Source organism: Sturnira hondurensis, unplaced genomic scaffold (assembly GCF_014824575.4).
Source record: "Sturnira hondurensis isolate 20B ecotype Veracruz unplaced genomic scaffold, ASM1482457v3 Scaffold0020903, whole genome shotgun sequence".
NCBI lineage: Eukaryota > Metazoa > Chordata > Mammalia > Chiroptera > Phyllostomidae > Sturnira > Sturnira hondurensis.
Window position 1 is genome coordinate 920578 of NW_028093534.1, and position 22171 is coordinate 942748.

Genomic DNA, 22171 nt, shown 5'->3' on the forward strand with positions numbered 1-22171 from the left:
TGCCGAGGGTTTTATGTACATTAGCTCTAATTCAATCCTCACCATGCCCTGTGAGTTAGGTACTAGTTATCCCCACTTTACGGATGAGGAAATTGAGGCTTAGAGAGATGAAGTAATTTGCCCAAGGGTCACATAGCCACTGATGAAAAAAACTAACACTTTTTCAGAATCTACTGTGAGCAGGGACAACTAAGCTTTTTCCACATCTGTTTCATTGAACTTACTAACCCTCGTAACAACCCTAGGAGGCAGGCGCTATTATTACTAGAAGGGGCAGAACTGGGATTTGTGTGCATGTCTGCTGCCATGAGCATCTGGTACTTAACGAGGGAACCTCGTGTTCCAGAGCTCTCCACAGAAAATCTCACAAGCGTCCTCTGAGCCGTGGGACGATGTGTCGCAAACACTGAAGCTCAGTCCTGCCTGGAAGGTGTTGTCATAGAATCGAGATATCCATGTCTTATTAAATATGCGTAGATGCAGAAGAATATTTATAAAATATGTTTAGGCTATAAGGAATAACAGTGCCAGTAGCGGCCACCTCCCACTTTAAGAAAAAGCACTTTACTTTGAAGTTTGGTGTGCCTTTATTCCCATAAGTTTCCTCCCTCCTCAGAAACTCTGGTTTCACTGTTCCTCTAGTTTTCTTTCTTTTTTGTTTTGTTTATTTATTTTTAGAGAGAGGAAGGGAGGGAGAAAGAGAGGGAGAGAAACATCGATGTGTGGTTGCCTCTCAAGCGCCCCCTGCTGGGGACCCTGCTCACAACCCAGGCATGTGCCCTGATTGGGAATCCAACCAGCAACCCTTTGGTTTGCAGGCTGGCACTCAATCCACTGAGCCACACCAGCCAGGCCTCTTTAGTTTGTTTTTTTTTTTATAGCTTTACCACATATTTATTTTTGTATTCATGAACAATATTTTGTATTCATTTTTGTTTTCGTAAACAATATAGTTTAGTTTTAAATTTTACAGATTTCTATAAATGGAACCATACCGTATGTATCTTCTGCCACTTGCTTTTTTTACCCAACATAACATCTGGGATGTTGCATGTAGAAGTGGTTCAGTCTTTGTCATGCTGTCGCGTACTCCAAAATGTGGATATATTTTACAAACTATTTATTCATTCTACTGCTGATGGACATTTGGATGGTTGCTGTCTTTGCCATTTTAGTCAGTGTGCCTAGAAACTTTCCAGTGCATGCCTCCCGGCTCATGTGCACCGGGGTCTGTCTGGAATATCAAACTAGGAGTGGAATTGTCAAATTGTTTCCTAAAGTGGTTATGTCCGTTCATCTCTGCATTTAGAATTTCAGGGTTCTGATTCTTCTATATCCATTATTGTCAGAATCTTAGGGCAGGAAAGAAACACTGATTCCAGTCTCCTCATTTTATGGATGGAGGAAATTTAGGTGCAAGAGAGTTAAGTGACTGGATAAGGTGATGTTACTATTCAGGAACTGAGCCTGCTCTTGAACCTCAACCCCCCTGACTCCCTCTCTACCCCTATCTTGGCTTATTTGTCTCCCTCATCTCCTCCCTTCTCAGGCGTAGGCCCCAAGGCGTGGCCACCACGACACGTCAAACTGTTTCCAGGGCCGGGCCCAGCGCTAGAGCTGACTCAGCCCGGGTCCCCGCTGGTCCCAGAGGATGAGACTCTTCCGCAGACGCCACATGCCCCTGCGCCTGGCCATGGTGGGCAGCGCCTTCGTGCTCTTCCTCTTCATCCTGCAGAGGGATGTAAGCAACAGGGAGCAGGCCACAGAGAAGCCGTGGCTGAAGTCCCTGGTGAGCCAGAAGGACCACGTCCTGGACCTCATGCTGGGAGCCATGAACAACCTCAAGGATTCGATGCCCAAGCTCCAGATCAGGGCTCCAGAGCCCCAGAAGGCACTGGTCTCCACAAACACATCCTGCCTCCCTGGGTTCTATACCCCAGCTGAACTGAAGCCCTTCTGGGAACGACCGCCACAGGACCCCAAAAGCCCTGGGGCGGACGGGAAAGCATTTCAGAAGGACCAGTGGACCCCACTGGAGACCCGGGAAAAGGAAGAAGGCTATAAGAAGCACTGCTTCAATGCCTTCGCCAGTGACCGGATCTCCCTGCAGAGGGCCTTGGGGCCCGACACTCGACCCCCTGAGTAAGTAGCACCCAGAGGTGTGGGGTGAGGCCCGGGCTCTGCTGAAATTGTGGCTGGTGTGGCCGTGGCCGTGGTTGTGGGCCAAGTACCAAGTAAAGAACTGATAGGGGTTTTTATATATAGGCCAGGACTTCCTCCACACCCTCACTCCTTCTCCTGACCAGTTGTCCTTGTCCCAGGGTTTGGGGTTCAAGACTAATTTGGTCAGGCCAGAGGGGCAGGGAAACCTGTGAGAGGAAAACACACTCATGAAGGTGACAGGGTACAGAAAGGGGAGCTTGGGGCCGGGGACTGGGCCCTGGCAGAGGGGTGACTGAGAGGGACTGATTCCAGGCCACAGATTCGGTGGCCTTGCCCTCTGCTGGGGCCTGCCCCAGAACGTGGGGCTCTGCTGCCGAGCTGTTGGGGAGGGGGCGTTTCCCGACAGCAGCCCGAGTGGTCGGGACCATGCCCACACCTCCTGACGTTCGCCCTCCAGCGAAGGCGCACAGGCCCGGGACTTGGTTCCAGCCTTGACTGGAAGCTGTGTGCATGCTCAGTCCTGGTACCGAGCCAGCGCTGAGACCTCCGAGCTGCAAGCCGCCTCACTCCCACGTGGTCGTGGCTGTGACCACACTGTCCTCAAGTCAAAAATTCTGTGTCTGTCTTGCTCAGACTTGTCTTCCCTGACACAAGAATTATACCCTTTCCAGTGTGTCATCACATGGCAGCTCCCATCCCTAAATTCATGATCCTTTAGGGTTCTGGGGTCCTCAGAACTTGGCCAAGTATTACAGTCCTAGAAGTTGGCGCCACTTGGAATTGTCACGAGCGCCTCATCAGGGAAGGGTTCAGGGCTGTTCAGGTGGCCAGAGGTGGCTCCTCAGGAAATCTTTCCGACCAGCAGGCGGGGTGAGAACGGGAGTTAGGCCACGTGTTCCTTTGAGGTCCAGGATCCGAGCGTGTCCACAATCCCCCAGAGCCGGAGTGTCAGGAGGGCAGCAGCATGGCCAGGCGCTGGAGGGTTTGAAGTGGGCAAGGGGAGAGAGACGGTCACAGGAAACTGATTGTGACAGCGGTGTCCAATCACAGGGACTAATGAGGAAACGCATTAGAGGAGAACTGTCAAGTGTAACGAGAACATGAAAATTGCAGTCACTTTTCTCAGATGTCAGATTTGCCTTTTATTACTTCCCCTCTGGGGCCTCAGGATGGGATGACGCTTTACGCACTACATGTCGCACTGAGGAAGACAGTCAGCCTTGGGAACTCCTGCAGCAGGTCGGAGAAGCCAGAGGGGGCACAGGAGGAGCCCTCCGTGTCCCCACCGGGTGCCAAGTCAGCTCTGTGGAACCGGGTTTTGGAGTGGGTTGGCTGGCACCCGTGCCGAGGCTCAGAGTGGGTGGCGAATACAGGCTGAGCTGGGAACAGGGAGCAGCAGGTGGTTATGGGTGTCGTGCACACACACGCCCAACCCCCCAACTCTGAGGGACTGGGAGAGCTGCATCTACACTTTCGTCCTTCCAGGTGTGTCGACCAGAAGTTTCGGCGCTGCCCGCCACTGCCCACCACCAGCGTCATCATTGTGTTTCACAACGAGGCCTGGTCCACGCTGCTGCGGACGGTGTACAGCGTCCTGCACACCAGCCCTGCCATCCTGCTGAGGGAGATCATCCTGGTGGATGACGCCAGCACTGAGGGTGAGGCTAGGGGTGGCCCTGAGGCGGGGGCTGGTGTGCCACCTGCTATTCTGGGAGGGAGGGCATGGTCTCTCAAGGGAGCAGGCACCTTCCCTGTCTGCTGCCTGGCACCACAGCTCATCATAAAGGCCAGGACCAAGGAGAAGGCGGGTGAGGAGCAAGAAGGTAGGGGACAGGCGGCAGGGAGGCCATATTGCTAGAGCCTGGGCTTCATTCCCACTACACCCACAGAGCTCCAAGAGCTTGGGAGTTGGTGCTTCTAAGACTCCCTTTGAGGAATCGCTGGGGGAGGTCAGGGCAGAGCCTGGGGATGGGCCTTTCCGCTGCCTCCTCCCCACCACACGGCCCCTCTGCCCCTGCGAGATTCCACCTCCGACGTGCTCCTTGTTAGAGCTGGTGATAGGTAACTGCTCACCAAACACCCTTTAAAACAATTTCACAAACATCTGGAGTATTCTGTGGCTGGCAACGACGTAGGCATGGAGGCTACCACGATGAGTAACAAATGAGGCAGAGCTTGCCCTGAAAAAGCTAACGACCCCCACCGAGCAGGTGGCTCCTCGCCATACCAGCCACATCAGTGTGGCCCATAATGCAAGCCCAACAGACAGGAAAGGGCGTGGACTTGGGAGGCCAGCACCTGGGAATTCGAGTCCCAATTCTGCCTCTTAACTCTGCGACCTGGGGCCAGATACTTAGCCTCTCTGAGCCTCAGTTTCCTCTCCTGGAAATGAAGGCAGTTGACTCCGTCCCGTGGTGAACCAGGGATCAGAGACAGGTGATAAATAATTCATGGGACACCGAGTACTTAGCATGGAGTCGAACTCCGTATGCATCAGCTTCAGTTTAGCCTTTGCATGGGAGCAGCGCGTAGCCAGGAGACGTTATTTCTATGCGCTCGGCTCGGGCGGCCCACAATGGGAGACAGATTGCAGCTGGGCCTGAAAGCGCCAGTGTCTGGGGAGAGAAGCAGCGCTGACGGGCATTCCCAGAAGAGACCATTGCACAGACGGTCTGGAGACCGTCCTGGAGACATGTGCATTTGTGAACGATTGAGAGGGGCGATGTGGCTGAAGCTTAGGTTTGTTTTAGAAAGTGACACTAAAAAAGATGCTGAATTGAAACTTGTGTCGTGCTGAAAGTATTTATTTAGAAAAAAATTAGCAGTCATTGAAGATATTTCAGGTGGAGAGTGACGTCGTCTCAGAGGGATGGCAGTTTGGGGGGAGGGTAATTGTCAGGAAGATGGGCGGGTACTCGAGTCTGGGCTGGAGGTTCCTATGGTCCCCTGAGAGTGGGATGATGAGGCCAGAACCAGGAAAGGGGCTGCGGGACTGATGCATCGTCATTAGCCCGGGAGTCTCCGGGAGGTGAGCCCTCCTCCTGGGTGGCACGTGGTGTCTAGGGCTCTCCCAGGTTGGCCTCCCGGCCGTGAACCATGTTCCCACAGCGACGCAGACCGACACCGCACTTCCCAGTGTGCGTCCAGGCCACTCCTGTAGAGCTGCCGCTGCTCCTGACCTTCCCCCAGGCTCCCTCCTGCCTTGTAGATCAGGAGCCCGCTAAGTGGAGTAAGACTGGGTGAGGCAGTGGAAGGAGCTGAGTGTGAGCACGGCCCAGTCCATTTCGGTGGTGAGTTCACCTGTCCCCGGGGAGGGCAGACACCAGCGGCACTTATAAAGCAGAGGCAAATGGGCGTCACAAATTTAGTGACAGAGCCCAGAGCGTCTGGTGGACTAGGAGTGTGAGATTAGGCTTCCCGAAATGGAAGGACAAAGAGCTTAGCAGAGGTGGGCGGGGCTTCAGAGTGGTGCCTTAGTAGCAAGGGAATGGTTGTTTGGAATGGGGCGCAAGTGTATCGGCTGCCCTTCCTCTCAAACTGGGCTCTCTGGTCACCCGTCTCCCCCCAACCTGTGCTTCCCATCCCTCAGATTCTTCTCCGCTTGAATCCCGTGGGGCAAAAGTTCTATCGAGGGGTGTCCAACCTGCGGCCCACAGGCTGTGTGCAGCCCAGGATGGCTGTGAATGTGGCCCAACACAAGATCGTAAATTTACTTAAAACATTATGGAGATTTCTTTTTGTGGTTACGTGTCACGGTGTATTTAACGTGTGGCCCAAGACAACTCTTCTTTTTCCAGTGTGGTGCAGAAATGCCAAAAGGTTGGACGTGCCTGTGTCCAAACTGTTTCTGCTTGTCCCTCAGAATTTTTTGAGCCCATAAGGTACAATGCCCAGTTGGGCAACTCCTCTGACCGGACTGGACAAATGACGTAATGCCAGGCTGGCATGGGCAGCATCTGAGGGGAAAACAGCCAGCGCCTAGAAGGGTGGGCTTTGCAGCAGCCCCTCGATCCCCTCCAGAGCACCTGCCCCCAGCAGGCCTCCTCTCTGGTTATCTCCTGGGCTCTCTCTTAAGGCCGATGTCAGCATCTTTGGACTCACCTTGGACTCACCTGCCTGAAAATCCTACATGCATCATTCTTAGTTTTCTGGGTCCTGGCCTCCTTTGAGAATCTGTTCAAAGCTCTGCCCGTCTCCCGAGAACAGTGCAGAATTGCTACCACAAGGTGCACACACATCTACATTTCTGCACCACGATTCCAAGGAGTTGGTGGGTCCTAGGATAAACACTACCACTGGGAGGGCTTTCGGACACTCGAGATACTTTCAGCAACGTCCAGTTCCGTGGGGAAGAGGGCAAAACTCAGATCCATGGTCAGAGGTCTCTGCAGTCCGCAGCAGGGTAAAATTTTCCACACATTTGACCATTGGATCAGATTAACTGGCTCTGATTACACACACAGAGCAGAGCTGTGTCTCTGCTGAAATGCAACGCCCGTGCTCTCTGCCCTCCTAGCCGGTGCTTGGCAGTGCTCTGAGACCACGGGTGTGCGGACACCTGGGGCTGGGGTGGGGGAGGCCCAGTGGCAGGCTGGGGAGCTTTTTCTTACCTACCTCAGAGTCTGAACGCTGGGCACAGATTTCACTCCTGTGTGGCCAGGTCTACTCTTGGTCGGGTGCACTCCACAGGCTTCTGAAAATGGGCCCCTGTCAATCTGTTGTGCTCCCAAAAGGGCACATCCATATCCAAAGCCCTGCCCTGCCCCTGGGGGAGACGGAGCCTAGTCTTCCCTCCTGTGGGAATTTGCTAGATGGATGGGAGGAAATCAGACACATGCCCAGGACCCGCAGAGCTGAGAAGGGAGCAGGACCCCAGTGAGTAAGTTCCTTAGGGTGAGAGGAGGAGTGAGGAGGCGGGCTGGGCCAGGAAGGGCCTCCGCAGGAGGCAAAGGTAGGGGGTCGGCAGGCAAAGGAAAGGAGAGAAGGGGCCGCCAGGCGTAAGGGAAGGCACTGCGTGCAACCCAGAAGAGGAGACATTTGGGGGGCACTTTGAATGTTTAACTGTTTGTATAAACTGGATTTGTTTATCCATTCACCTGTACCCACCGTCCCGGGGACTGTTTCTACATGTCGGCTGTTGTGAGTAATGCCGTCAGCATCAGCGTGCAAATATTTGAGTTCATGCTTTCACCTTTTTGGGGGGTACATAACCAGAAGTGGAATTGCTGGACCATGTGGTAATTCTATGTTTAATATCTTTTTTCCTTTAAAATAATTGGTTTTATTATGTTGAAGTCACAAATATTCAGCTATGTTTAATTTGTTGAGGAACCACAATGCCGTGTGGATTTTTTTTATGGATTTGTTTTTAAGTGCAACTTTAAGATGTTATTCATTTCTTTTGAGAGAAAGGGAGAGGACGGGAGAAAGAGGGGGGAAGAAACATCAGTGTGTGAGAGAAACACCTACTGGTTCCTCCTGCAGGCCCCTAACCTGGGGGCCTGGCCCGAGACCCGGGCATGTGCCCTGATTGGAATCGATCTTTCGGTTTGTGGGACGACACCCAACCCACTGAGCCACACCAGTCAGGGCAAGGGCAACTTTAAACCACTGTGGTGACGTGATCCGATTTACTTATTTTTTTAACGTACTGATTTGAGAGAGAGAGAGACACTGATTTGCTGCTCCACCATTTGAGGCATTCGTTGGTTGCTTCTTGTATGCGCCTTGACTGGAGAGCAAACCGGCCACCTCAGTGCTGTGGGGATGGCGCTCTAGCCAACTGAACTACCTGGCCAGGTCCTGATAGTTTCACGAGACACCTCTGCCACTATGCCAAGAACAGGTTGGGAAGCGGCGTAAAGGCCAGGAGACCAGTGGAGGCATCATTGCTGGGTGACAGGGGGACCGAGAGAGAAAACTGGCAGTACTTGCTGATGGACTGACCACCAAGGATGAGAAAAGGGGAGACTCCAGCACGACTCCTCCGTTAGAGCAGCCAGAGGGGTGTGGGTATGGTGCACTGACATGGGGCGGCCTGGGGTGCAGTGTGGGAGGAAATCTGGAGCTCCACTTCGGGCGTGTTTGGTTTGTGGTTCTGTCAGACATCCGAGTAAAGAAGGCAGGGCCTGCAAGGGCCGTCTGCATGCTGATGAGACTGAGTTTAAGGGGTGTGTGTCAGAGGTCACAGGACTCTTACAGACACCGGTCCTGGGGGATGAAGCTGGGCTGGCGTGGTGGGACATTAAACTTAGATGAGAAGGCTAGTGTCTAGGGGACGTAAGAGAGTACAGATGGGTTCCCTGTGTCTCCAAGCTCAGCTCTGATCCTGGAGGAAGGGGTGGGAGAAAGGCCTTGCTCAGGCCCCCTGAGGTTCACAGCTTAGTGCTTTGCAGCCTCTTACCACAAAACCCACTTCCTGTGATGTTTTGTCCCCGAGTTGTCTCCATCACCATGAACTTCCTGTGAGCCCAGTTAAGCAAGTTCCCTGGGGAAACATCAGCCACGCTGAGAAGATGAGGCTCCTGGTTTGGGCTCCTCCCTTCTTTCTGTTAGAGCCAGCACTTGGGGGGTACCATTGAGTCTTGGAGCTCCTTGGAGGAGGGACCCAGACCAGGCCCCTCCCTGCCCAGGGTCAAATCTGGCACCTGGGCAGTGCGTAAGCAGGTGTATACTACGCGAGTGCTGGGCTGAGGCTGCCAAATGAGGCTAATTTTAATACATAAACCTTGGGGACAATATCCCCTATTTCAGTGTTTTAATTTTCATAGAGAATATTAAATAAGAAAGTCAACATGAAAGCACCTAGTTCAATGACTGAGCACATAGTAGGTGCTCAAGTATCAATATTTGGGCATAGCATGTGTGTGTGTGTGAGAGAGAGAGAGATCACCCCACCCCAAATTCATTCCGGGCCCCCCAGTTTGTACAGCACTGTGTTCGGAGCCAAGTCTGAGCAAGGCCAATCCACAGCTCGAAAGAGAAAGGACACAATCAAATGTCACACCTGCTCTCCACCTCCACTTCTGACACCACAGGCAACTCCATTCTGCACAGTTAGGGACAGAACAGTGACATGGATAAACCCGAATAGCAGTTAATAAAACATAAGTGAGATTCGGAGAATGTTTCAGGATGGACCGCTTTGGAATGTAGCATCTGTAGTGCCCTGAGGGTTTCGGACCGGATAACAGGGCTGCAAGGTAGCCCCGACTCAGAGGGACTGAGAGCTCAGCAGAGACGCCCCTCCCTTCAAGAAGCCTTCTGCACCCCCAGATTCAGGTTGGCTTCCCCCCTGCAGGCTCTCTAAGTCCTGCACTACCTCTGGCAGGTCACTGTCCCCTGGGTGGCTGGGCTCACCACTGCCTGGCCGGTGGCAGGCACTTGGTACATGTTCTTAATTTAATTCAAAAGCTGCTTGGCATCTTTTTGTTTCTCAAAAAATTGTACATGCAGAGGAGGTCATAAAGAAGATTAGAATAAGTCTGCTTGCCGCTCGCTGATCCAGGAAATAAGACATCAACAAGTGTGTGCCCTACCTGGCAAACTTACCTAGAGGAACCGGGGAGGTAGGGAACCAGACACTAAGGACAGACCGGGTGCGGAAAGGGGAGGAGGCCCGGGTCTCGGCTCTGAAAGACGGTGGCTGAAAGGGCGCGGAGACCGAGAGAGGCACCTTTCTCGGAAGTTCATGCTTGGTTTTAGATCAAAGAAACACAACCCTGAGATCCTGTCGCGGACATTACAGAAGGTGCCCAGTGGGTAAACAGGCATAGGATGGACACTGCAGAGCCAGCATCCTGGGACGGTGGGCTTGACCCCACACAGGACTTCCTCCTTCCACCCCATCCCCCACCCTCTGCTTCCACAGAACAGCTCCGTGCGGACGTGCGGGTTGGTGTGGGAGGATTAAAAACTCAGGCCTGCTAGAGGCCTGAGAGCGCCAGGGCTTGGTGCCCGCGGGGGATTAGGTTTGCAACAAAGTGGTGAGCTGACTACAATGACACTGTCCCTTCCAGAGCATTTAAAGGAGCAACTGGAGCAGTACGTGAAGCAGCTGCAGATCGTGAGGGTTGTGCGGCAGGAGAAGCGGAAGGGGCTGATCACAGCCCGCCTGCTGGGAGCCAGCGTGGCGCAGGCTGAGGTGCTCACCTTCCTGGACGCCCACTGTGAGTGAGAGTGCTGGCCTGGGTGTGCTCCAGGCCCCCTCCCTGCCCCACGCCCTGGCAGGACGGAGAGCTGTGGCCGAGGCCCCTTCCTGCTCTGTTCCAGGAGTGAAGGCAGCTTGGGACTCGCCCCAGCTTTTCCTAACCGTTTCTCACTCCAATCCCAAGGACGTCTTATCAGACACACACAACCCTGAAACAGGTGGTCACCCCACAATTGCAGGGAGTGAGCTCTGGAGCCCCAGACTTCCCTGTCCCCCCAGATCTGCACCTTGCCCTGAGCTCAGCCCCCAGAGAGGCCTCCAGTTACCACCGGAACTGATCTGTGTGGGGCTCTTCCTGTGGGGCCACCTGGCCAGGGAAGGCCTCCCTCTTCCCCCAAACAAACAAAACCTCCCACCATTGTCAGGGAAAAGTAACTCCCCTAAGAGTAGGGATGCGTGTGGGGGAAAGCCAGGGACATGGGAGTCCGAAGACCCAGGTTTCCGTTCTGGCTCTGCCACTAGCAAAGCCTCAGTTTCCTCATTTGTCAGATGGAGAGGATACCAGCCTTACTCACCAACAGAATTATTACTCTGAGGGCCAAATTAAGTCGCGTGTGTGTCACTGAAAATCTCAAAGGGCAAGCTAGTGAAAGGGGTTGTTAATCTACAACTGGAGCTGGAGCTTGAGGGGTAGATCTTCCCTGGCCAGAGGACACCGCATTGGCACTGCTCGGGCAGGGAGGGCTGATTCAGTGGAGGGGCTGGGGACCCGAAAATTCCCACCCAGGGCCTTCCCTGTGCTTCTGGATCATTTGAATGGACTGTGTTGCTCCTCTGAGACCCCTGTTCTCCCCTCCAAAGCTGCCTGCATCTCTAGATGGGGCAGGGGAAGGGAGGAGGTTCTCAGGAGATCTCTCTCTGATCTGTATAGCTGTGGAGCCTGCCTGTGTTTACCTCCGCTACAGCTAGGAAATGAATGGAGAGTTCTCTTATCCTCCTGGATCTCCCCACTGGCCTGGGGCATGGGCTCATCTGTCATCAGAGCCCTGACAGCTGTCCCCCCGGTCTGGCCTGCAGGCGAGTGCTTCCATGGCTGGCTGGAGCCCCTCCTAGCTCGCATCACTGAGGACGAGACAGCGGTGGTGAGCCCAGACATTGTCACCATCGACCTTAATACTTTCGAGTTCTCCAAGCCCGTCCAGAAGGGCAGAGTCCATAGCCGGGGCAACTTTGACTGGAGCCTGACCTTCGGCTGGGAGACTCTGCCTGCACATGAAAGGCAGAGGCGCAAGGATGAGACCGACCCAATCAAGTAAGGACCACGGCCCCGTGAGCCCCTGACCTGGCCTCCATGGTCTCAGGCCCACCTGTTCTGGGGACCTGGGCCATCTCAGGTCAATGTTTGTTAGGTGCTCTGTCAAGCACTTGACATATGCTATTTACTCTCCATCCCCTATGGTTAGCCTGTTTTACAGGTGAGAACATTGAGGTTCCTAGTGACAAACAGCTGGCCTCAGATCACGAAGCTAACAGAGGATGGAGCAGGGGCACCCGGGCTGGCCTGTCTGACCCCACACCTCTGCTCCTAACCATGGCACCAGACTGCTTGCTTTTATCTGCCACCCACTGTGTGCCAGGCACTGGACTAAGGGCTTTACACGCTTCATGCCATCTCTTCTTCCCTACACGCAGAAGGCCGTGACTGGTGCTTGCAGAGGTGCTGAGACGTAGTGGGGAGTGGCCATCCTCAGGTAGCCATTGTAGTAAGAGGGGGTGGCAGGTGCCCCCAGTCACTCTCCTGGAAAAGACTGAAAACATTAAAAGAATAGACAAGTGTTCTGTAGTTTGCAGCTTGTTGCACTTGTCCTAAACATTTCTGGTAAAGGGCCAAATAGTAAATATTTCAGCTTTGCCAGCTACATACAGTCTGTTGCGAAATAGCCCTTGTTTGTGTTTTGGGGTTGTTTTTTTTTAAGATTTTATTTATTTTTAGAGATGAGGAAGGAGGAGAAGGAGAGGGAAAGAGAAACATGTGGTTGCCTCTCGCATGCCCCCTAGTGGGTACCCAGCCTGCAACCAGGCATGTGCCCTGACTGGGAACATGTGCCCTGACTGGGAATCGAACCAGTGACTCTTTGATTCATAGGCTGGCACTCAATCCACTGAGCCACACTAGCTAGGGCCCTTTATGTTTCTTTTAAACAATCCTTTAAAAATGTAAAAGCCATTCTTCTCCCCAGAGCCTCCCATAAGGCCAGGCCAGATTTGGCCCCTGGGTTGTAGTTTGTCAACCCTTAAGCTATCTGGTGGCTGTATGGCAGCTTCCTCATTGTTGCATGCCCACCGAGGTTAACCGCCCCCAGTCAGCTACCCTGTCTTCCCCTGTCCGATGGCCTGCCGGTGCTGCTGGAGACGACAAGTTTATTTTAACAAGTGTCTCTGCCACACTGAGTTGGGGAGTCACTTTTAGAGTAACCTGTTATTATCCACCTCTCTTTCCCCATACTGGCCAGGAAACCTCAGGGTCGAATGAGTATATAGCTGGGGTGGAGGGAAGCAGAGGCAGGAGATACAGTGAGCAGAGATTAGAGGGAAGGCCTGAAAGGAAGAGAGCTTGGGAGTTCTTCCCCTTCCACGCCGAGATCCTAAAAAATGCTGTTCAGCATCCAGTGGAGAGGTCTCAGGTGGGTGCTGCAGAAGTAATCCCAGGAAGCCTGAACAGCCCACGGCGTTGACTCCATGAAAAGGAGGAGAAGCAGCAGAAAGGGGAGAGGGGAAATGAGAGGGCAGGAGGGAGAAAAGAAATGAGAACTGTTGGCCATCTCCCTGTTTCACAGATGTCTTTTGTTTGGTGTGTATGGCAATAAAGCCCCCCTCGCCCAAGCTGGGGGCCAGGCACACAGTGGCACAATCGGGGACAGGGCACCTGGCCACCACCCATCACCGACATCCCGGATTCCAGTGTCCAAGGACCATACAGCTGGGAGATAAAGCCCCAGTGTTTGAGCAATGAATCTGCTCCCTGGTGGCACGCACGGCTTGCCCTCAGCACTGTGCACAGGACCTCCCCCCCAGCAGGCCTGCAGGCAGCACCCTTTCCTCCTCCACTCTGAACTCTAAGGAGGCTGAGAGGCGGGGCCAAGGATGCAGAGGATCCTAAGAAGTAGGCTAGGAAATACAGGGTGTTGCCTGTTGGTTGTGGGTCTGCAATGAGGTTCCCTATGTCCTCGGAGGGCAATTTGTCAGTGGCTTCTGGGTCAGAGAGACCTCTCGAAGCCAAGGGGCAGGCTCAAGTCAGGGAGACCCTCAGGAAGAAGTCGGTTAGGTCTGAAGTGCTCATCTGGAGGCCCAGGACTTTCTGAGCCTTCCTGGGCCTTCCTCGGCCTGGTTTGGAACCTCTGGGTCAGAACCAGGGACAGCAGGCCTGCGTGAGCACGAGGGTTTCCCAACTGAAATTTCCTCCAGAAANGGAGGGCAATTTGTCAGTGGCTTCTGGGTCAGAGAGACCTCTCAAAGCCAAGGGGCAGGCTCAAGTCGGGGAGACCCTCAGGAAGAAGTCGGTTAGGTCTGAAGTGCTCATCTGGAGGCCCAGGACTTTCTGAGCCTTCCTGGGCCTTCCTCGGCCTGGTTTGGAACCTCTGGGTCAGAACCAGGGACAGCAGGCCTGCGTGAGCACGAGGGTTTCCCAACTGAAATTTCCTCCAGAAAGCAGCTGCAGGGGCCAATTTCAGGGCGCTAGGGCAGCCACAAGGTTAACAACAAGACCGAGCTCCTGCGTAGTCACTTTGACAGATCATTCCAATGACTCTGATCTGCCCCTGCTGTGTGTAACTCACCACAGTGGGTTCCGGGCTTACAGAGATGGTATCTTTCTGCCTGTTTGTACTACAAGCAGCAGCAACAGAGGGGGCAGCAAAGCCCCATCCAAGCGAGCCTGCTCAGGCACAGCTGCTGATTCAGTACCTGATAGACGGCCCCGGGCTCCCCCAGCCCTACCCACACCTCAGCCCTTAGCCCAAGCACTGCCCCCCACCCATAGGCAACACGGAATCCAAATTCTAGGAATGAGATGTTTTTGCCAGTTTATCTTCATGTGGGTCTGTGCCTCCCTGCTTTTGCCCGAAAACCAGAACCTTTTTGTAACCTCCAAATGCCCCTTTTAGTACCAGATGGGCTTTCGTCATCTCATTTCCTAGTCTGTTTCCAGCGTTTCCTCTGTTCAAAGCAGCTGGCAGATTTTCCCCAGTGCTCATTCAGCGTTAAGCACGGGGGGCTGGACTCTTAATAAAACCATGGCTTTCAGGGTCCCCCAAAGGGCCAGAAACCCTGAAAGAAAATGGGACCAGTCCAGCTCATAATATTCACTCGTTCATGGTTTGAATCCTATTTCCAAAAATGATTTCACATAGTTTCCAAAAACCAAGTGTCTGCTAGGCCCTAGGAACCTTGCTGCCAAAAGGCAAACAAACGACACAGCCTTACCCTCTGCCAGGAGACTGAGCTCCCAGAGAGGGGGTTCTGTCATTCTTCGCTCTCTAGGCCTAGCACAGACCCTGGTGGCTGGTAGTTGATACATCCTTGGTTGAACAAATGAATGGGGTACCTTTTAGGCGAGGGTAATGAAAATTACAACTCTCCTGGATGTGATCCCAGAAGGTACAAAAGGCATAATAAAAGCTCAGCGAACTTTTGCTAAATGACAGGTTTGTGGAAGAGGGCTGCACATCCCGGGAAAGGGGCTGGGGCTGGTTAGGGGGCATCAGCGGGGAGTCCACGCCGTTCCACGCCGTTCCACGCCAGGCTCCCACGCCTCCTCCCCCAGAAGACGCACATGCTTCTCCCTCTGTCTCTCCAGATCCCCGACGTTTGCTGGTGGCCTCTTCTCCATCTCCAAGTCCTACTTTGAGCACATCGGTACCTATGATAATCAGATGGAGATCTGGGGAGGGGAGAACGTGGAAATGTCCTTCCGGGTGAGAGTGAAGAGGGCTTCGAGGGGGGAACCGCAACGTTCCAGGGCACAGCCTGAGACCCTCTCGGGCAGCCGAGGTGTCACGTCTGGAACTGAGCTGGCAAGGTGGCTGTTTCCTGCCGTGACTGCGCCTTCCCTCCGCTCCCCTCTTTGTCCCCTGCAGGAGGGCTTTGGGGGTCAGGTTGGGCAGCGTGAAACAAGTTACCAGGCGGAACTCCTCAGAGAGAAGGGATAGTGGTGGTGACAGAAACCGGACGTCTGGGGGCCAGTGACATTTGTCATGGTGTCTGTGGGACAGGATTAGAGCTGGATCAAGAGCTTAATGGTAGAGGCCCCTGGGACAGATGAGTAAGCAGTCACTACCCTTTTTCTAGAAGAATCAGGTTCCCCTTTCCAGGTCGGAGGACAGGGGCCCTGGTAGTTTCTAGAGCCCCCCTACCCTGTGCTCAGAAAGCTGGTCATGCTGGAGGAGAAAGTGGTGGCCCAGATTCTGGTGCACCCCGAAGTCTGAGGGACTCCAGCAGTAAGGCAACTCAGGGTTAGGTCAGGAAGGAAGGATTGCCCCTCGTGAAATCCGCACCGGTTCCCACACCAGTGGAGGGGTAATCAGCAAGTAAATGAGCTCGTTTATGAAGTCACCTCTCACAGTGCCTGGGACACACTGAGCACATCTTTAATACTTGCGGTTACTGTGGCGATGCATTTCTGTTGCTACTGCACGGAGATGAACAACATTGCTCCTAAAGGAAACCCTGAGCAGAGAAGACCCAGGTGGGAAAGCTCTTACGGAAAGGTGGCCGGTCACCGTAACTCGAGGGCTCTGGTTCGAGGCTCAGCCGTGAGCCTCCCGCCTCTCTTCAGTCTCTCTCCCGGAAGCTCATGTGCTACAGGTGACACACAGGCCACCTGGCAGGTGACTGTCCTTGATTAATGATTAATGCACTGGTGCTGAGTTTCCAGGAACACCTGGGGGAGCTGATAAAATCACATTTTCAGGCCAAAAAGCCAAGTGACCAGAGCTCAAAGTAGGTATACAGACACAAAGTTAGACGAACTGTCTTTTCTCTAACGTGGGCCCTGGAAGCCCTGTGGACCCTGCAAATTTATGTTTGGTTAAATCAGAATGAAGTAGTCGAAAGCTCGGGAGAGCGCCATCATGGCCCAGGGAGAAGCCTGGTCTCTGGCCCTTTTTGCAGGAGAGAAAGCAGCATTTCCCTGAGTTCTTGGACCTGAGGTCTGGGGCTCTGCGAACAGAGCAGAGCTACCTGGGCGGAGATCAGTGCAACCAGCCCCCTGACGACCCATGCTGTTTCCTCTTCTGGCAGGTGTGGCAGTGTGGGGGCCAGCTGGAGATCATCCCCTGCTCTGTGGTCGGCCACGTGTTCCGTACCAAAAGCCCCCACACCTTTCCCAAGGGCACCAATGTCATTGCTCGCAACCAAGTGCGCCTGGCTGAGGTCTGGATGGATAACTACAAGGAGATTTTCTACCGGAGAAATATACAGGCAGCAAAGATGGCCCAAGAGGTGAGAGGAAATGGTGCTCAGGAGGCGTCTGGATGCAGAGAAGTGCGGCATCCCAGACCCTGGTCCAGGGCTGAATGGCACAGGCCCCCCCATTGCTACCACCCGGTCTTCCCTTTACAAGACAAGACCCATGTGCTAGAGCCCAGGGAAGCTAGAGAAGGAGGGGAGGAGCCTCTGTTGTCCCTGCCGGGAGAGCCGCCCCCCCCCCCCACCCATCCTTTAGGAGGGAAGGGCAAGAAGTTCGGAGAAAGAACCTCTTCCAGGAGGACTGGCTTTACTCTGAGAGGCTCAGACTGGGGCTGGGAGGAATCTGGGAAGTGACGGGAGATGAGGGAGTGAGGGGGCCAGGGCTGGGGGTCCCGGAAGCCAAGATGGGGTTTGGGGTTAGATGTGAGGCTGGGTCAGTGGTTCCTACAGGTCCTGAGCAGGAATGAGCCTGAGACCCATCCTGGGAAACAGTGACCCCGGGAACTCAACTGCTGCCACCCAGACGAGAAGGTCAAGGCTAGAGGAACTGACCTTTATGGGGCTGGCTTCGTTGACAGAAATCCTTCGGTGACATTTCTGAACGACTGCAGCTGAGGGAACAACTACACTGCCGCAACTTTTCCTGGTACCTGCACAATGTCTACCCAGAGATGTTTGTTCCTGACTTGAAGCCCACCTTCTATGGAGCCGTGAGTCTTGAGAACCTTCCTCACAGAGTCCCCTGGAGAAGCTCAGGACCACTCACCCCACAGAGATGGCAAACAAGAATTTAATTACTCTCCCCACACTCCCCTCTCCAGAGGGAAGACTCTGGGGCTTCCAGAGGCAGTGAAAACCCAGAAGCAGTGGTTCTCACTCACCTGCACTAGAATCACTTCGAGGGAGTGTTCCACCCCAGGCTGCTGCTTCACGGGGGGGACTGGGCTGGAGCCTGGGCCTGCCTCTCTAATAAGTTCCTAGGTCTGGGGCTGGTGGTCTGGGGAAGCACACGTTGAGAGCCCACACTCATTAGGAAATCCCCACGTGCTGAGGGCTTCTCCCAGGGACCTGGCTGCCTGGGAGGTTGCCCAGCCGGCCCTGGCCCAGCCTCTGGGCTCTGCATCTGTTTGATACTAACTCCAGGCATCTGGGTTAATGAGGAGAAGAATCGGGGGAGAAATCTAGTCCTGGAAATTTATCCCAGCCTGGGCCTGATACCATGACCTGCAGAACTCCCGACTGTGCTCTCCTGGTTCCCCTCTCTGCTCACTGTTCTGCAGATAAAGAACTTCGGCATCGACCAGTGCCTGGACGTGGGTGAGAACAACCGTGGCGGGAAGCCCCTCATCATGTACCCCTGCCACGGCCTCGGCGGCAACCAGGTGCGGAGCCCAGCCCTCCGGGGGGCAGGCCCAAGAGAAGCCTGTCTCTGGCATCTCCTCCCTTAACGAGCCCCCTCTCTCCACTGGAAACGGTCCTTTCCTGAGGCCGAGGGTGGGGGACATCCAGAGAGAAGAGGAGATGCCATCCCTGCCCCCAGAAAGCTCCCAGTCTGAGGAAGAGTGCGTGACACCGAGAGACAAGATGTGAATTCTGGGTCGGGGCCACCCGGAGAGCACTGGGCATCAGTGCTGGTGCTGGATTGGGGTGGAGGGGAGAGCTGTCATCAGAATGGGAGGGTGAACACCCTTGCTGGAGGGTGTCATACCCTAAGTGACGTTAGAGGGAGTGTGGTAAGCTTTTGAGCACTTTCCCTCACCTACACACAACTTCTACCTTCAGTGCCTCCTCTGCCCAGAAATGACACTCACCCTACCACCCAAAGACCACCCCAAAACAGCCTCCTCCGGACATTTCAGTCCGCTGGCATCCTGAAAACCTGCCCCAGGCCCCACAATGCCCCAGCTCTTCCTGAGGAGCAACTAGTAACCTCCCCAACCCCAGTCTCTCAGTCCACCCTGACGCCCAGCGTTTGGTAAGGAAGAAGCACTTGAACTGCAACTAGAGCTCTGTGTGTGTGTGTGTGTGTGTCTGTCTGTCTGTCTGTGTGTGTGACTCTAAAGCAATCCCTGCACCGCCAGCCTGCACCATGATTTCAGGTGGTGCCTGGTGAACCTTTTCCTTTTCCTTATAATCCATTAGCAAAAAAAGAACTAGCATATCACACACGTGACTTCACACACAATGCTGAAAATGAAGCTAAGTTAAAATTTTAACTCAATGAAACACAGTAAGTAACTAGCATTCTAGTATAATCCAGATACCACTCTAAAAAACCCCAAAGGTCACACGTGAACCACTGATGTCCTGTCACCTGCTCAGCTGCCCCCCCCCAGGAGACTCCGTGGTTCACATCTTGGGGCTGACGGCTTTGGGGGACGGCAGGCAAGCACTGCCTGACCCTCAGACCTCCTCTCACCTTGACTTCTAGTACTTTGAGTACACAACCCAGAGGGACCTTCGCCACAACATTGCAAAGCAGCTGTGTCTACACGCCAGCGCTGGCACTCTGGGCCTTCGGAGCTGTCAGTTCACTGGCATGAACAGCCAAGTCCCTAGGGACGAGGCATGGGAATTGACTCAGGTAAGTCAGCCCCAAAAGCTCAGCATCAAGAACCTAAGGTCGCCACTGTCCCCCTCCTCATTTTTTACATCTTATGCCTGAGATACCAGGGGCTGGATCAGCACAATGTAGAAAGCGTGGTGAGTGTGGGCTTGGTCACAGGCGGGGTTCCTGGGGCTTAAGAAATGTTTGGTGATGGCCGGTTCCGGCTGACATAAAGAGAGGGTTAGGGGTTACAGTCTGTGGCCAGCTGAGTCGTAGCTCAGATATTTTTAGACTGAACCTAAGTGACAAAAAACGAAGAGTCACTCATGGCTCCTGCCTGGCCTGTGCGTGCCAGGCACAAAGCTATGTACTCACACACATTGGTTTATAATATTTCAGAGGCTCTTCCCTCTTCAGAGGCAGCGTCCCATGTCTACAGCTAAGCCAACTGAAGCTCAGCACGTTTGTGACTGACCCAAGACCCATCAGGACCCATAACTAATAAATGGCAGGCCTGAGATTCAAACCTGGCTAAGTCAGACTTGAAAGTGTAGATTCTTTCCATTACAGCACACTGCCTTGGGATTTATAATGTAGCTTCTACCGTGCTGAGCCCAAACTAGGCGCCCCCACCCCATGAACCTCTACATGCTCCTCTGCCCAAATCACCAGTCACTGGCTCAGGGGAAGAGGAGCCTAACCTTGGGGCTACAGGGAAGGGAGGAGTAGATACAGTAGGAGGCAGAAAGGGGAGGTAGGCAGCAGTGGCTGGGTCTTTAAGACCGGCCATGGGGAGGAGGCAAACCCTGAGAGCATTTTTCAGTCAGTTCCAGGTCCCTCCTCTATTCCAGCCATTCAGGCTGAAGCTGGGGGTGGGCAGCAGGCACCAGACACAGTGAAAACTCAGGAACACATCCCGTCAGAGTGACTACAGGCTTGATCTAGTTGCACCGTTACAGGGCCGAGGCCGGGCTGACTGTTTGCTGTGTCATCTTCTAGGACCACCTCATCAGGAATTCAGGATCTGGTACCTGCCTGACGGCCAAGGACAAAAAGCCCGTCATGGCCTCCTGCGATCCCAGCGACCCCCACCAGCACTGGCTCTTCATCTAGGCCGCAGATCACCCCCTGTGGGGGGTCCCACAAGCCTCTGAGGATACAGGGTTTTGGGGGCCCTGGTATTTGGGAACCCACTCATCAGCTTCTCTGTAGGCCTTAAAGAGGGAGCTCCAGACCTAATTTTGGACGTCGAGGCAGGACCTCCTACTCCTGGCCGCAACGTGGGGCCCGTGTTCTTTACGCTGATGCCGGGCCTGGAGCTTTCCTTCTGTCCTGGATACAGAGACTCCCCAAGCAGAGAGAGCTCCCGGGGCAGGGCCCGAGGCAGCAATGCCGAATTCAAGAAAGGACGCCTGCAGCTACATCCTGCATCCTGGTCACGTAGTGCACCCACAGAATCCAGCGACATGGTGTACGCTAACAGAGATGCCTCTGTTGGGGGCCTAAGAGCGTCTCCTTTGCTCATCGTACCCCACGTCTGTAGAGCCGTTTATGGAAAGTGCCCTGACAGGAAATTTTTATCTTACTTCGTCTGACAATAACTCTGTGAGAAGGGCAGGACAGGAACCGGCATGCCCACTTTACAGATAGGGAAGCTGAGGCAGAGAGGGGTGAAGGAGCTTCTCTGTAGTCTCACAGCTCGTGGATGGCTGCAGCCAAGACTGAGGCTTGAACACTGAACCAGGGCGCCTTCCACCACAACACAAGAACACTAAACAATCAGCCATCAGCCTGCCCGTTCTCGCTTCTCTCCCTTCTGGTCACGTCTGGCTGGCTGGTCTCCATAACTTAGAACAGTGGAGCCAGGTAGCCAGGAGGGAGACCATGACGCTCATGGAGCCAGTGATCCTCAGGTTTAAGTCCCAGAACCCTTTTTTGATGCCCCATGTCTAATGTGATAAAGGGCAAAGGAGCCCCGGGTGAAACCGAGGGTGGATAGGGGCAGTGCCCATCGGCCCCTGAACTTCTGAAATTCTCTAAGACACTTTGAAAACTGTCATCTTAGCGCAGGCTTATCACTTTCCTACTATAAAACCGAGGGCAAATAAGTGAAGTAATTTGCCCAAAGCCACACAGCAAGGCATTGGCAGCCCTGGGGGAGGGCCCAGATAAGGCCTACAAGAGCCTTGGGAAGTCTGAGGAATCAGGGACAGTGTATACTCACAGGTGACTGTGTGACTGGCCTTGTCTGCTGTACTCACATGACGTTCCCACGTGGACCACTCATAACAATGCCTGTCAGCTCCTTTCCCAGCAAGTTGGACTCCACAAGCCCAGACACAAGTCCTTCCAGGTCTTTCAGTAGCAGGCTATTATCTCAGGCATCGCCACGTGAGGGCACCATGGGACCATAGCTGCCTCTCCTTCCCAGCAACTCATTACTGCAAGTTTCCTAAGTTCCCTGAAGAGGCCAGTGGAGGAAACACTTTGGGAGTAGCCCACCCAGAGGGGGAAGGCAGGGCCTAGCCTCTCCCAGGATGTGGCCTGGAGTGGGAAAGGGGAAAGGTCTTCTCCTGAAAGAGAAGAGAGTTGGACGTGAGCTCCCCAAGGAAATAAAGGTTTTATGACATTGGCATTGGATTGTTTTTCCCCCTTTGTTCCTTAGCTGATCCTTTTGGAGAACCAATTGATTCAGGTGGTGAAGAATAACACACATCTGAAAAGTCCCGTCACAGCCACTGGCTCTTGTTCCCGATGTCCCCTGGCCCCCAGCCGAGCCTCTACACCGGGTGTCAAGGCTGTATAGACTTGAGGAGTTGTAGAACGAGGCCCTTCTCCCGTGGAAC

General features: G+C 54.0%; 1 protein-coding gene across 3 annotated transcripts in view; it reads left to right on the forward strand.

The window, feature by feature from the left end:
* GALNT6 (polypeptide N-acetylgalactosaminyltransferase 6) overlaps positions 1-21960 on the forward strand; it is a 30416-nt gene extending 8456 nt beyond the window's left edge. For all 3 annotated transcript variants that reach the window (XM_037030898.1, XM_037030899.1, XM_037030900.1), the window contains 10 exons: positions 1550-2142; positions 3649-3821; positions 10182-10331; positions 11390-11624; positions 15168-15285; positions 16610-16810; positions 17356-17487; positions 18058-18159; positions 19209-19361; positions 20325-21960. In XM_037030898.1, coding sequence (XP_036886793.1) covers positions 1652-2142; positions 3649-3821; positions 10182-10331; positions 11390-11624; positions 15168-15285; positions 16610-16810; positions 17356-17487; positions 18058-18159; positions 19209-19361; positions 20325-20438 — 1869 coding nt within the window. In that variant the 5' untranslated portion in view covers positions 1550-1651 and the 3' untranslated portion in view covers positions 20439-21960. The remainder of the gene's footprint in view (positions 1-1549; positions 2143-3648; positions 3822-10181; positions 10332-11389; positions 11625-15167; positions 15286-16609; positions 16811-17355; positions 17488-18057; positions 18160-19208; positions 19362-20324) is intronic.
* Positions 21961-22171: the final 211 nt, after the last annotated feature.